Source organism: Somniosus microcephalus, chromosome 6 (genome assembly GCF_052327205.1).
Source record: "Somniosus microcephalus isolate GS21.2 chromosome 6, FLI_Smic_1.0, whole genome shotgun sequence".
NCBI lineage: Eukaryota > Metazoa > Chordata > Chondrichthyes > Squaliformes > Somniosidae > Somniosus > Somniosus microcephalus.
The window spans coordinates 196,776,448-196,792,469 of NC_140992.1; the positions used below are offsets into that span (position 1 = coordinate 196,776,448).

General features: G+C 42.2%; 1 protein-coding gene across 2 annotated transcripts in view; it reads left to right on the plus strand.

Moving 5' to 3' along the window:
* The window catches only part of mbtps1 (membrane-bound transcription factor peptidase, site 1), a 188,768-nt gene that overhangs the window by 39,204 nt on the left and 133,542 nt on the right, over positions 1–16,022 (plus strand). For both annotated transcript variants that reach the window (XM_085991177.1, XM_085991178.1), the window contains exons 4-5: positions 6,722–6,925; positions 14,768–14,878. In XM_085991177.1, the coding sequence (XP_085847303.1) occupies positions 6,722–6,925; positions 14,768–14,878 (315 nt within the window). The remainder of the gene's footprint in view (positions 1–6,721; positions 6,926–14,767; positions 14,879–16,022) is intronic.

The following is a 16,022-nucleotide window of genomic DNA, read 5'->3' on the forward strand; positions in this document are numbered from 1 at the left end:
TTGGTGAAGTCAAGCGTAGGTCCCTTGCGATCAGAATCAGGGGAATTTATAATGGGGAACAAAGAAATGGCGGACCAATTAAATACATATTTTGGTTCTGTCTTCACAAAGGAGGACACAAATAACCTCCCAGAGATGTCTGGGAACATAGGGTCTGATGAAAGGGAGGAACTGAAAGAAATCAGTATTTGTAGGGAAATGGTGTTCGGGAAATTGATGGGATTGAAGGCTGATAAATCCCCAGGGCCTGATCATCTACATCCTAGGGTACTTAAGGAAGTGGCCCTAGAAATAGTTGATGCTTTGCTGATCATCTTCCAGCATTCGATGGAATCTGGAACAGTACCCATGGATTGGAGGGTAGCTAATGTTACCCCACTATTCAAAAAAGGTGGTAGAGAGAAAACGGGGGATTACAGACCGGTAAGCCTGACATCGGTAGTGGGGAAAATGCTAGAGTCCATTATAAAAGATGTAATAGCAGAGCACTTGGAAAACAGTGACGGGATCGGACAAAGTCAACATGGATTTACAAAAGGTAAATCGTGCTTGACTAATCTACTGGAATTTTTTGAGGATGTAACTGGTAAAATAGATAAGGGAGAACCAGTGGATGTGGTGTATTTGGACTTTCAGAAGGCTTTCAATAAGGTACCGCATAAGAGATCAGCGTGTAAAGTTAAGGCACATGGGATTGGGGGCAAGGTATTGACTTGAATAGAGAACTGGTTGGCAGACAGAAAGCAAAGAGTTGGAATAAACGGGTCTTTTTCCGAGTGGCAGGCAGTGCCTCGTGGGGTACCGCAGGGATCGGTCCTTGGGCCCCAGCTATTCACAATATATATTAATGATCTAGACAAGGGAACTAGATGTAATATCTCCAAATTTGCAGACGACACAAAGCTGGGTGGGTGTGTGTGCTGCGAGGAGGATGCCGAGAAACTCCAGTATGATTTGGACAGGTTGGGTGATTGGGCAAAAGCATGGCAGATGCAATATAATGTGGATAAATGCGAGGTTATCCACTGGTGGCAAAAACAGGAAGGCAGATTATTATCTGAATGGCAATAGATTGGGAGAAGGGGAAGTGCAACGAGACCTGGGTGCCCTTGTGCACCAGTCGCTGAAGGTAAGCATGCAGGTGCAGCAGGCGGTTAAAAAGGCAAATGGTATGTTGGCCTTCGTAGCGAGAGGGTTTGAGTACAGGAACAAGGATGTCTTGCTGCAGTTATACAGGGCCTTGGTGAGACCACATCTTGAGTATTGTGTGCAGTTTTGGTCGCCTTATCTGAGGAAGGATGTTCTTGCCATGGAAGGCGTTCAGCTAAGATTCACCAGGCTGATACCTGGGATGGCAGGAATGACGTATGAGGAGAGATTGGGATGATTGGGCTTGTACTCGCTGGAGTTTAGAAGAATGAGAGGGGATCTCATTGAAACTTATAAAATTCTGACAGGACTGGACAGACTAGATGCAGGAAGGATGTTCCTGATGGTCGGGGAGTCCAGAACCAGGGGCCACAATCTAAGGATAAGGGGTAGGCCATTTAAGACAGAAATGAGGAGAAATTTCTTCACCCAGAGAGTGGTGAACCTGTGGAATTCTCTACCACAGAAGGCAGTAGAGGCCAATACATATTAAATATATTCAAGAAGGAGTTGGATATATTTCTCAAGGCTAAAGGGATCAAGGGGTATGGGGAGAAAGCAGGGACCGGGTACTGAATTTGGATGATCAGCCATGATCGCATTGAATGGCGGAGCAGGCTCGAGGGGCCGAATGGCCTACTCCTCCTATCTTCTATGTTTCTCCTTCATGGACTACACATTCTTTGTTCATGTTATGTGTTTCACTTTATCCAATTCATTACCAAAACAATAATTGTTTAGCTCCTTACCTATCTCATTCTTTCCTTTCATCTACAGGTTTCAAAACCCAAGCTCCTCCTCCGATTTGTCCTCCCCTTTCTCCTACTTCTACCAGTCTCTTTGCTATTCTGCAGGAATGGCCGTGCCGATTACCGACTTTATTATTTATAATATAAACCGCATTAAACTTCCATTCTGAAGCTCATGTATTTAATGGGCTGAGCATTGTTTTCGGTGCTCTGTCTCTCTTGTATTTATCACCTGGACAGTCGCCTTGGTGTCATCAAAATGTTGTTACAAGAAGTGCCCTCCTCCTTACTGTTTACAAGCAGTTTGAATATACAGAACCAGGTGAGTGGAATTCACAGCTGGAGTCTGTGGAGCTTCACGAGAAACACGACCGACGTTGGTCAAATAACTGCAAACTGTGGTGAGCGTTTAATTTGTGGTCATGGAAAAAATTTAATTAACTTTGCCAATAGATTTACTTTCTATTGTTAACACCACCATTGAAGAATCAGTCTGATGTCTGTTGTGTTTATCATTTTTTTCTTCTGCTTTCTACAAATCCTTTTGTGATCAATTTGCAAGTTAATTTATTGATTGATCCGTTTTTCCTTATCATGCAATTGTCCAATCCTGGTATTGCAGGTTCGTCTAAGCTTCCCTATTTCTGTTATAATCTACCATAATTGTACCAAGTGCAGGAGGACAATCGGATTTGATACACCAAAAGACCCAAAACATCTGATCTTGTATCTCTAGTGATACTGAAATAAACCAAACCTCATTCTGTGTCTGTTGCTTTGTGCCAGCTGGATGGTGCAAGTACTAAACAGTGCTGAGGCTGGCAAGAGTTTAAGGCCTGTATATTGCACAGCAGCACCCTTTTTGTTTATTAAAAAAAAAAAAAAAAAGTTTGGATTTTTGTTTTAAAGGTGTGCTTGTTAGGCGAATTATAGCAGGGTGGGGGAGGGGAGGTTCTGAATAAGGTGCTGTAGGTCTCAGTGGGGACCATTGCTGTTTATACTTTACATTAATCCATCTTGGATTCAGCAATATAGTGGGGAATTTTATTTGAAATGGGCTAGATTCTGTGTTTTTAAGTAGTCTGGTCAAACAATGCATTTTCTAATTTGAGCAGATTTATCTGGTGGGAATGGCTAAAAGGACAGGACAACGATTTATTACACGCCAAGCTATAAAATCTTGTCCAAAATTAGTTTTGACTTTGAGTTAGTCTTTAATGAAAATGTATCTTTAAAAAAAAACTATTAGCATTGAGGAGCTGCTGTAATGTGGGCTGAGGGCTGTAACTGATGCTTGTGCCTGAAGAGGCTTTTCCTTTTATATTGTACTGCACCTGGTCTGATGAAGTCGGTTTGCCGTTGTCTGCATCCTTTATTGCCTTAGTTTGTGTAACATTACCACAGATAAAATCTTGAAATATTTTGAATGTGATGCTTTTCTTTTGTAGGACAAACCCATGAGCAGAATGTCTCTCGTACTCACATCTGGAATTGTGGATTATGTGAGGCCTTAGTCTTGTGGAAATATGAAAGCAGTAATGTAGAATGGCAAATGTCACCGCTATTTGCGAAGATGATCATAAGATCATAAGAATTAGGAGCAGGAGTAGGCCATATGGCCCCTCGAGCTTGCTCCGCCATTCAATAAGATCATGGCTGATCTTCTACCTCAACTCTACCTTCTCGCACTATCCCCATATCCCTTGATTCCCTATGATGGTGAAAGTGAGCAGCTCCAAAAAGCATCTGTGCCCATTGAACTTTATACTTTATGCTGCATTTTAAAAGGTTGGAACTGTGCATTTTCATTTGGTCCATCTTTTATCTTCTTGCAAATCATGCACTATTTCCTAGCTGAAAGGATGACCACCTCCCAAGTATGCCTGATAGTCTTTATCTATTTACCGTTGCCATGGGGAAGCACTTCATCTCCTACCAATATCTTCATTGTGAGCCTGACTCACCGCATACTTGAGCCGTGATTCAGTCTTTGTGGATAGTTTTGGCATGGGTGGTCATGTGCTTGTCTTTTTGATTATTCTGTGTTGTGGTCCAATGACCTTTGATGGAAATGGAGTACATATACTACCTGCTTTACTGAATTAGTGATTCCATGAATTCTGTGTGCCATGCTCCATGCGATGGACTCTGGCTCCCACACTGATTTGGAATTTTCAGCCCTTGTGTGTTCAAGTATCAGCTGATTTATTTCCCGTATTCAAAACTGAGCATCCCAATGATCCATTTAAAAATTAAATTGAAACTAAACCGTAGCTTCCAAAGTTTTGTTTTGATAAATGACAAAAATTGTGTAAACAAGCAGACTTGCAAATGATGCGCAAGTTTTTACTAGCAGCTTTCAGGATACATCATAAAATCCTGGACTGAAGGAAAAGTTGTAGGAATTTTTTTCTGTTTCAATTCTAGAAAACACAGCTGACTTAAAATTATGGTTTAGTGTTTTAATTTTCCAGGTAACTTTTATTTATATCAAAAAAAATAGTGCTTATAGTGATCTTGGAATCAAACAATTGGAATTGGAATCTGTTACTACAGAAGTGTATTGTGCATTTTTGTGTATTTCGCGCATGTGTTTTCTTTTCTCAGGAATTACCCCGGCCAGTTTTGATATTTTAGCAGGGACCTGAGAGTCACTGACTCGTGGTAGAGCTGTAATCTTCAGATCAATCTCCCCATAGCTGCTATACACTATCAGAAAGCTGCCCATTGCCTTGTGCTATATGACTAACTGCAACTTCAGCCATCAACAGTACATGGTTAACCGTTTACTTGAAACTGCTGTGAGATTGAGAAACGTGTTCCCTTTGCAGGACATGCGTCAAAATGTAGCGCACACTGCACATGTTTGGCAAGAGAAAAACATAATCTAAAGATTCTCTTTATTTGAACTTTTGTGTGCAGATACCATCTGCAACTACCTGCAGAGTGGAGCAGTTCTAGTGACAAAAGTGTCAATGAACTTCAACACTCTAGACTGCAAATTGAACATCATCCTGTACCAGAAAGCAGTAGGCATGCCATCTGTTCTGAATTCAACTAATCGGCCTCTGATGTACAATACAGTACCTGCTTTTTGCTTCCTCTTTGTGGCCTCTGGTGACTCCCCATGGGAATTATATGCCCAGTTTTCACTGGGTGCCTCCTGTGCATCTTCTGTTGGCTGTTTCAAGAGGCCGATTGAGTCTAGCTGCAGATTGTCTGCTTTGACACTGAGACCTGAAAAGGGAGATATATGTAAATAGCATAAGCTTTTTGGTAGCTCCCAAGTTTAGTTTTATATTGTGTTGGAAATCTTGTGTTAGCGGCCTCATTTTAAGGGGACCTTTCTGTTTTCCACACTGATGGTTTCCATTGTTTGAAAATTAGTGTCCAAGGATTTGATGAAGAGGTGGACTTTTATCATTTGGGTGTGGAACTTGCAGTTCTTCATTTGCGATTAACCTGCAATTTAAAAAAAAAAAAAAAAAAAGTTACTTTTAGATCAATGTGTGCACTGTTGTCAGTGATATGCTCTTTGTGGCTAAATGTTCCAGATTAGAATCTTGATGTGTACCCAGAGCAGCGAGACCAGGTATGGTGTGTAATAGCACATAAAATACAATGAAAAGGACCAGTGATTTATGATGTGTCAGAATAATGCTTTTAATATGCGAGTGCAAATTGTGGATAGTGCAATTTTTTTAATAAAAATTATATATTCTGTTTGCCCATCTTCAGCAAACTACTTTCTCACTCGACTTGCCATCTTTTCTGCCAGCTGAAAGTGCAAGGTGGTGGACCCATTTCTAACTTTTTTTTCTGGCACCGGGTGTGCTGAATGATGACACTAACCCCACCGGTCTACATAAGATCAGGAATTTGCCATGTGGACTATCGTACATCCTACAACTGCAAAGTGCAGCACGTTATACCAAGCTTGCGACTATAGTCTGCCTACAAACTTGATTTGAGCTTTTAAGTGTGGTTTGTTGGGGTAAAAATATATGAAGAGATGGGCCACAATGTATGAAGAATGGGCAAACGTTTGGGTATTATCTGTGCATTTGGAGACACTTCCACATTCTCTGGCGTTGAGGTGCTCCTGCTCATGGATTGTAATATAATGTAGTTGAACACTTTTTGCCCCCCTCTGGAAACTTTTTTTGTATAGGTAAGGAAACCATGTCTCATTACTGATCTTTTTAAAAATGTATTCATTTACGGGATGTGGGCATCGCTGGCAAGGCCAACATTTATTGCCCATCCCTAATTGCCCTTGAGAAGGTGGTGGTGAGCTGCTGCCTTAAACGCTCGAGTCCGTGTGGTGAAGGTGCTCCCTCAGTGCTGTTAGGGAGTTCCAGGATTTTGAGCCAGCGACAATGAATGAATGGCATTATATTTCCAAGTGGGGATGGTGTGTGACTTGTAGGTGGAACTTGCAGATGGTGGTGTTCCCATGCGTCAGCTGCCCTTATCCATCTAGGTAGTAGTAGTCAGGGAGTTGGGAGGTGCTGTTAGAGAAGCCTTGGCGAGTTGCTGCAGTGCATCCTGATGGTACACACTGCTGTGATGATGACTAGGAACCCTGTTAATCTATGCCTGAATGCTGCAACATTGTCACGTTTTCTGTTTTTTGATCAGTTTCCCCACTTTGCTTTAAAACACAATTAAAAGTCATTCTTTTTCAAACCTTTTCTGTGGAGAATAAGTTTTTAAAAAAAACCCCAAAACATGACTGACACATCATTAGCCAATCCGGTGAAAGTGATGTTTCTTGTTCCCTGCAGTACTAGACTTTAAAAGTATTTTCTTTTCTGTTGCAGCAGACTCGGCTGCTCCATGCAATGATAGTCGATGGACACAGAAGTGGCAGTCTTCAAGACCTCTGAGGAGAACCAGCCTCTCCCTGGGCTCTGGATTCTGGCATGCTACAGGCAGGCATTCAAGCCGACGCCTATTGAGGGCCATCCCTCGGCAGGTAGCTCAGACCCTGCAAGCGGATGTATTGTGGCAGATGGGGCATACAGGTATGTATGGGACTCCAGATGGTAATGTCATGTAACTGGATGAACAGTCTGTGATGTTTGATAACAGCATTGTGTAATTGGAAAGAGCTGAAAGGAGGCATCAGTTCTTTTTGAAATAACAACAGAAAATGCTGGAAAAACTCAGCAGGCCAGGCAATATCCGTGGAGAGAAAATAGTTAACGTTTCGGGTGACAACCCTTTGTCAAGACTAAAGAAGCACAGGAAATGAAATAGATTAAGAGGCCAGGCTGGGAGAGAACAAAAGAGAAGGGACATTAAGAGGTATTCAAAACGAGACGAGATGGTGATAGGACTAGTGGAGACAAAAGACGGCTCTAGATTAGTTTTTCAAGCATTTTCTGTTATTTCGGATTTCCAGCATCTGCAGTATTTTGCTATCAGTTCTTTTTGACTGGCTGTTCCTTATGGTGCTCAAAATTGGAGCACCATCATTTAACTTTCTGGAGCGCAGCAATAAATTAGAACTCATTTTATAGATGTTGATGACTCTCACTGAACTTTTGCAATGTAAATCTCCCAAGTTAGAACAGCCGTGATGGAAATGCATTTTAATGAGTTGTTCTCGCTCTGCAAGTCACTATCTTCATAATACTAAGGATTTGAATAGATCAATATTTGAAACTAATAAATGTACAACACTTGGTTGCGTTCACAGGAACTCATTATACATGCTTTGAGAAGCCTGATCTAAAACTGGCTTTGATTGGCCTTTTGGTCTTGGCTTTTAAAATAAGTTTTATGTGGTGCTGATGACTTGATTTGATCCTTGAAGAGTGATTTAACCCATACAGCATTATCATAACCTGAGTTAATGATTGTGAATGCAGCTGAAAGGGCAACCAGGAACCTTGCATTGTTGGGTTTGGTCACCCTTTTGCTGGCACCTACTTTTCATCAGTACTCTAGAACTATTTTTCATGAATCAAATTCAGAGAGACCGCTTGTGCAGTGCTATGACCTCTAATATAAAATGCACTGATTATGGTATGATTTTATGCAGTTATGAAACAACTGCATAAAACGTCCCTACTGTGATCTTTATAATACGAAATTGTTTATGGGTCCATCAGTAAAAAGTCACAATTCGTGATGTGCCACTGATTATTCCAATGTTTTGTAAAACTGCCTTTGCTCATTATGAATCTGACTAATAAGTGGACGAAATTGTTATTCTGCTTAAAGATGCTTGACCCATACTTTTTGGGAAGAACATTTTTGCTAAAATATGCTATTAAAAGTGACATTAAGTGTCTTCTTAGAAACCTGCTAAAGTGATTCACATAAAACCTGGTTACTTTTTTTTTTAAAAAGTATATTTTGCATTCTAGATTTTATTATCTGTTGGTGGACCAAGAAACTTGTTTGGAATCTCCATGTTAGAGAAAAAATCTGTTTGTATGGCTGTTCTTTGGAATACACAATAATTTGTTCTCTCCATCTTAATCAGTGTTTAGCACAAAAATACATTTTTCTTGTATGATTGTACGAAGGGCATTCTATAGCTTACTAGTTGGATTTTTGTAATATGTTATCTTCCCTTCATATGTTGAACACAGACAAAGGAATGATCTTAAAAGCTGTAAGTTAGTCAGCATTAATTTGCTGCGTAGATTGTGGAACCCAAAATGCTGTGAAACCAGTTTAGCCTATCTATCTGCTAAATAATCTTACATCTTTGCATGTTCCACTGTAGCTGTAACTAATTTTATATCCAAAATCAAGAGTTTGGACATGGGGCTTTATGCTCATGTTCTGTGCACTTGAAGACATGATGTCTTTCATCCCCACTCCTGCCTCTCATGGGCAGCTCGTAGCACTGTACAGTCATTTTTCCTCTGCATAGTTGGGAGTTTCTGCTACATGGAGACTGGCTGAAGATATGTGAAGTTCCTGAATATACCGGCTCAGTTGTCTCTTGAATTTAAGAACCATCCGAACCTAGCATTTGACTATCTTTTGAATGCCCTGCCCATGTCTCTACAATTTTGCTTGGCAGAGTAGTCCAGATATTTATCACCTTTGCATTAAAGTTCCATCTGGTTATCTGTTGTGGTTTTATTCAGATAATTTGATGTCTTGGGGCTAGCGTTTGTAGTATCACACCTCTTCAGTGTTGGGTGGGTTGGGGGAGAAATAAATCAAATAACCAGTCTGTTCGGTTAATTGTGCTGATAGGTTCACACATAATTAACAGCAATTCCATTCACTAGGCAGGTGGCAAAAACTACCAGTCAGCTAACAAGTAACCAGCACAAATCAGAGGAATCGAGACACCCTTTTTCCAAAGCTACCATTCATAAACTAACAAGTACCATGAAACCCACCAATTGTTCAGATCTTTGCACCAGTTTCTTTCGGTGGTCATGTTGCTTTTCAAACAACTAACTATACAAACATTAAATTATAACTTAAAGCATGCATTCACAAATCATTAAATTTGGCCACAAACCTACCTATTTTACCTTGGAAATCCAGTGAACAATTTTCTTTTGCACAGGCCTGCCCCTTTCTCTAGGGCCTAGGACTGGAGTTCTAGGTTTCCAGAGTTGGTAATGTTTACTTGGGCTTTCCTGGCAATGAATATGGTCCCATGAACTATAACATATGTAAACTCTTGACTCTAAGCAGAAATCTTACTACTTTCCAGTTACAGCCCCAAACTGTGCTGCTTGACAGCTTTTAATCCTGTACTCCTGGCTACCCAGCCTCTGAACCTGTGCGGACCTGTCCCATGTCGCTGCCAGATGAGAATAACCATGGCAACCACAAGAAGTTGCATTTCTAATGTCTTTTTAATAAAGAAAAATATCCCAAGATGTTTGCCAGCAAGAATGAATACAGTTAGAATGAAGTCACACAACACCAGGTTATAGTCCAACGGTTTTATTTGAAATCACAAGCTTTCGGAGCGCTGCTCCTTCGTCAGGTGAAGTGGAGTGATGCCTATAGACACACATTATATAGTCAGAGAATAATGCCAGATGATTACAGGTAATCTTTCTAACTGCCATTTATCACACCTCGGCAGAGAGATAATCACAGCAATCAAAGGTGTGAATGGTGTCCAAACAGGTCAGTCAGGCAAACATTACATCAAAGAACAATGAGGTGGGGGTCACAGGGGGTAAAATGGTGCAGATGCTGGGGTCTGTATGAAAAACAAAACAGACAAAAAACATTTTCTTTGCTGGAAATCACAGCAGGTCCGGCTGTCCACCCCAGTCCAACACCGGCATTTCCACACCACAGTTAGAATGGATGCAGTTGTAAGGATGCTTGGAGAATGTTAAAACCGTGAACCATGTAAGGAATATTAGTGAAAGCGTATCAGATGAATCTTTAGCCTCTTGATGTCCACATTTGAGAATTGGCTGGAGACTTGCCATCCATCTCTCTCGTTCATAAAATGCCTAAAATTTAGCTATCCTTTCATTATCCAGTCCAATGTATATAAACAGTTACATTACTGAATTGGTTAACTTGCTCTTTGCCAGAGTCATCAGAGATGAAGTTAACATAGAAACATAGAAGCTAGGAGCAGGAGTCGGCCGTTTGGCCCCTCGTGCCTGCTCCGCCATTCAATGCGATCATGGCTGATCATTCAAATTCAGTACCCGGTCCCTGCTTTCTCCCCATACCCCTTGATCCCTTTAGCCTTGAGAAATATATCCAACTCCTTCTTGAATATATTTAATGACTTGGCCTCTACTACCTTCTGTGGTAGAGAATTACACAGGTTCACCACTCTCCTGGGTGAAGAAATTCCTCCTCCATTTCTGTCCTAAATGGCCTACCCCTTATCCTTAGACTGTGACCCCTGGTTCTGGACTCCCTGACCATCGGGAACATTCTTCCTGCATCTAGTCTGTCCAGTCCTGTCAGAATTTTATAAGTTTCAATGCGATCCCCTCTCATTCTTCTAAACTTCAGCGAGTACAAGCCCAATCGACCCAATCTCTCCTCATACGTCATTCCTGCCATCCCAGGTATCAGTCTGGTGAATCTTCGCTGAACTCCTTCCATGGCAAGAACATCCTTCCTCAGATAAGGTGGCCAAAACTGCACACAATACTCAAGATGTGGTCTCACCAAGGCCCTGTACAATTGCAGCAAGACATCCTTGTTCCTGTACTCAAACCCTCTTGCTACGAAGGCCAACATACCATTTGCCTTCTTAACCGCCTGCTGCACCTGCATGCTTACCTTCAGCGACTGGTGCGCAAGGTCCCAGGTCTTGTTGCACTTCCCCTTCTCCCAATCTATTGCCATTCAGATAATAATCTGCCTTCCTGTTTTTGCTACCAAAGTGGATAACCTCGCATTTATCCACGTTATATTGCATCTGCCATGCTTCTGCCCAGTCGCCCAACCTGTCCAAATCATCCTGGAGTTTCTTGGCATCCTCCTCACAGCACACACGCCCACCCAGCTTTGTGTCGTCTGCAAATTTGGAGATATTACATCTAGTTCCCTTGTCTAGATCATTAATATACAGTATATTGTGAATAGTTGGGTTCCAATGACCGATCCCTGCGGTACCCCACTAGTCATTGCCTGCCACTCGGAAAAAGACCCGTTTATTCCAACTCTTTGCTTTCTGTCTGCCAACCAGTTCTCTATCCAAGTCAGTACCTTGCCCCCAATCCCATGTGCCTTAACTTTACACGCTAATCTCTTATGCGGGACCTTATTGAAAGCCTTCTGAAAGTCCAAATACACCACATCCACTGGTTCTCCCTTATCTATTTTACCAGTTACATCCTCAAAAAATTCCAGTAGATTAGTCAAGCACGATTTACCCTTTGTAAATCCATGTTGACTTTGTCCGATCCTGTCACTGTTTTCCAAGTGCTCTGCTATTGCATTTTTTATAATGGACTCTAGCATTTTCCCCACTACCGATGTCAGGCTTACCGGTCTGTAATTCCCCGTTTTCTCTCTACCACCTTTTTTGAATAGTGGGGTAACATTAGCTACCCTCCAATCCATGGGTACTGTTCCAGTTTCCATCGAATGTTGGAAGATGACCAGCAATGCATCTACTATTTCTAGGGCCACTTCCTTTAAGTACCCTAGGATGTAGATTATCAGGCCCTGGGGATTTATCGGCCTTCAATCCCATCAATTTCCCCAACACCATTTCACTACAAATACTGATTTCTTTCAGTTCCTCCCTTTCATCAGACCCTATGTCCCCTGACATCTCTGGGAGGTTATTTGTGTCCTCCTTTGTGAAGACAGAAGCAAAATATATATTTAATTGGTCTGCCATTTCTTTGTTCCCCATTATAAATTCCCCTGATTCTGACTGCAAGGGACCTACGCTTGACTTCACCAATCTTTTTCTCTTCACATATCTATAAAAGCTTTTACAGTCAGTTTTTATGTTCCCTGCAAGTTTACTCTCAGTTACAGAAATCTGGGAACAAACATTACTTATCGATGATAACATTATTATTACCATCCTAAGGTTAACATCAAGGAGCATATAGAGTACTTGTGTAGTTATTAACTGACTAGGTCTAAAATGACAGAACAGTTAGCACAATTTCCCCTCTGACTGCTTGCTTGTTGGGCTTGCATTTGTTTCTCTTGAGGTGACTTGAGTAATACCTGCCAGACATGGACTGCATTTATACTACACAGTAGCACTGTGGTCACACTTTGCACTGTGTCTAAAGTTGTAGCACAAGTCTGGAATCATAGATAGGAGCAGAGCTGCCTCTGGGGGGGGGAAAGTGGAGTGTGATTCCCTGAAAGGTGTAAGTGCAGGGTTCTCAAAATTCCCGCACTCCCCAAATTATGGATCAAGGGGCCCTGTTTGGACAAGTTATTAAAACCAGGGTACCCAAAATGGCTTCTGCAGCCTCGTGACCAAACCGACAGGATTTTTAAAGCAAGGTCTGCAGACAAGCAGGCCCGGAGACGAAACTTAAAATGCAGGAATCTGTGAAAAAGGACTCTCTGGAGCCAGCCAGACAAAGTAAACAGAGAATACGCATTCATTCGACTTGAAACAAATCAAGCTAGAATGGGTCTAGAATCGAGGCCATTAGGTTTCTGCATATTTAATCGGTAACCGCTCACAGCAGCCATCAAGTCAGGATGGGGACAATTAAGTCTTATCCATGACAAACAACCAGGACATTGGGGCCATTAGACCCAGAGACAACCACTCCAAAAGTCGTTAAAGTAAATGGTTGTAATCATTTAAACAAGCCCCCCCCCCCCCCCCCAAAAGGTAAGACAATGGACTGACCTGATTTGGCGCGCAGATAAGGAGTTGAAGATAAGGAGTGGTAATCACGCTTCGCTTAGCTCTCTGATCTCTTGCTTGTGGACTCGGCCTGCTGCCGCTCGTACTCGCACCCTGGCCTCGTGGCGGGCTCTCTTCTCGCTCCCCGCGCCGCTCAACAACAAAGGACGCCCATTACACCGGGGCCAAATGCGGGAGGAGAACAAGACCCGAGTTCAAAACCACACAGGCCACAAACGGGCAGACGAGACGAAGAAGGTGGTAAACTGATAAAAGCAGAGAAGGGCAGCGAAAGACTCATTGGGAAAAACCAAACGCCTAGTTATAAGCTGGCGTTGCATGCATGAACAGTGCGAATAAGCAGGCGTTCGAAGAGTGGATGGCAGCGCCCGTGATGAATAAACTAGCGTTCGAAGCATAGGTAGTAAAATCTTTTACACGATAAAGACTGCCAATCGACCCCGACCGTAACATTACCGCTGACGACCGCCCGAGGGAGAAGACGAAAACCCATCGCGACGAGACGATGACGGTAGCTGAGGAAAAGGGAGGGTGTTTCGCATCAATAACTTCAGCGCCGCGCCCTGAGACCACGTGGCGACGGGGTACCCCAAAGGACAGCGGGAGCGGACCTCAAAACTCATAACCGTTTAAGCAACCGGTTTTGGATCGGTGAGCATGAATTCCTGGCCCCTCAATCTAGTTAGGTATAGGGGGTGGGATAAGGATAAGGGGATTGTTTAATGTAGTTGTTTTCCCTCGATGTGCCGTGTGTTCCCCATTCCCATACAAGTGTAATTGTTTATGCCTGTAATTTTCATACCAGTAATTTTCATAAGATTGTTCTATTCTGCTTTTAATAAAATGTTGGTTTTCTTGCACCAAACCACTTGTCTACTCGATTTTCTGTATCGCCGCCTGTACCTAAGTCCAGTGTCTAGAGCCCAGGGGTGTGGGAGTGATTCGAACCGCTCAAAAGGGACAGTCAGAGGCGAAGCTGGCTGGGCACGACACACCACCCCCTACAAAGGGGGAGTCTCTCTTCACTGTGCTCTGGAACCGGGCCCCGTCTTCAGATTGTTATTACAGTAACTTGGAGTTTGTGCAAAATAAAAAGGCTATGCTAAGTTATATACCCATCGCAGGCAGCTGCCACAGGAAATACTCCTTCCCTCTTTCTCCCTTCCATCACCAGTAAGGTATCACTTATCTAAGATGTAGCATGATTTAAAATTTAGTGGTGATTCCAAACTATTCGTATTATAGTCATGTGTATCACTGTGTATCCTAACATAACCTATGGACAGATGACTGGTGCAGAGAAGCAGACTAGTTGATTGATGTGACTGAAGCCTCCATAAAGATGTCACTAATAGTAGCATTGTAACTGCTGTGTTGAGGCCATAATTGCTGGGAATTTTAAATAAAACGAAAAAATTATTGGATGTGCAAAATGGGTCAGTCAGTGTTTGAAGCAAAAAGGTTAATGTTTATGAGTACGACCCTTCACTGGAACTGGCCAGCACTGTGCAGATTTTCAGTTTGATTTTAATTATCTTGCCAGGTACTGGTGTAAAAGTCGCGGTGTTTGATACGGGACTCAGTGAAAAACATCCTCACTTCAAAAATGTGAAAGAGCGGACAAATTGGACCAATGAGAAAACTTTAGACGATGGTATGTACACTTGAATTCTACAAAATGCATTGCTAGTTTTTGGATATGACTTGGTGTTGGGGGTTCCTTTTTCAGAATATGTTGTCATAGTGAGTTGCTTTCACTGAACAACAGAAGATTTTTGGAGGTTTGGGGCCATATTTCTTCCCCCCTGACAATTTTTTCTTTACAAAATGTAACAAAAGATGTAATATCATTAGATAAGAACCATTCGCCTGCATTTAACACATTGCATGATCTGAGGATTTTACTTAAAATGAATTGATAAGCATTAGCAATAAGTGAGTTGGTTCATTTTTTTTTGCTTGTTAGCCATTTTATAGTTGCAATCATGGCAAGTATTTTATTCCAGGTGAGACCTGGCATTAGTGAATTTAACAAAGGGGGAAAATTTTGAAGCATCATCATTTCCGTTCGTTAATTGTACAGAGGAACAGTGTTCCCTGTTAGCTGCGCTTTGTTCGGCGAGGCCTGTTTCTTTCGATGCACGGTCTCTTTGGAAATACCGCGCATGCGCAGAAATTTAATGTAAAAGCTAGTGAGCGACCTGCACGGGATTTTGCAGATTACTGCGTGGCTGCGCACACGTGCAGCTGAGAGGGAACATTGCAGAGGAGTTTTCTGCCTGAGGACATGGATTAGCAGTGTTAGATTTGAATTTGGAGGAGAAACTCGAGACGGAGACGGAATTGAAGACAAATACAGAATTTGTTAAACAACTAAGAGAATACGTGTGCACACGGGAGAGTCATCCTGCTTCCTCAAACAAGAGATGCACTCACGGGATAAACAGTGATTCATTCAAGTTATACAGTTCTATAAGCAACGCCCACTTACTACAGAATGGGGCATATACGTACAAACAGTGTCATAACAGTTGCTCTTTATTGGTTTATGTGGTTAGTCACTCAACTGTCGGGCCCATCCTTCAACTGTCGGGCCCACCTCCCTTGAACTCGGGTAACCCCTGACCATGCTAGCCACAGATGTGGACTGTAATTCTACTCCCGCATTTCTGTTATCTTTTCCTCGCTACAGGCCTTGTTTATAGTTTGAGAAACATGTCTTATCCTTCTCTGTCAAACAGGCCGGGTAATTGCAAGGCCACATTGATTCATGTGTTCTGAAACTTCGTATAATGTTG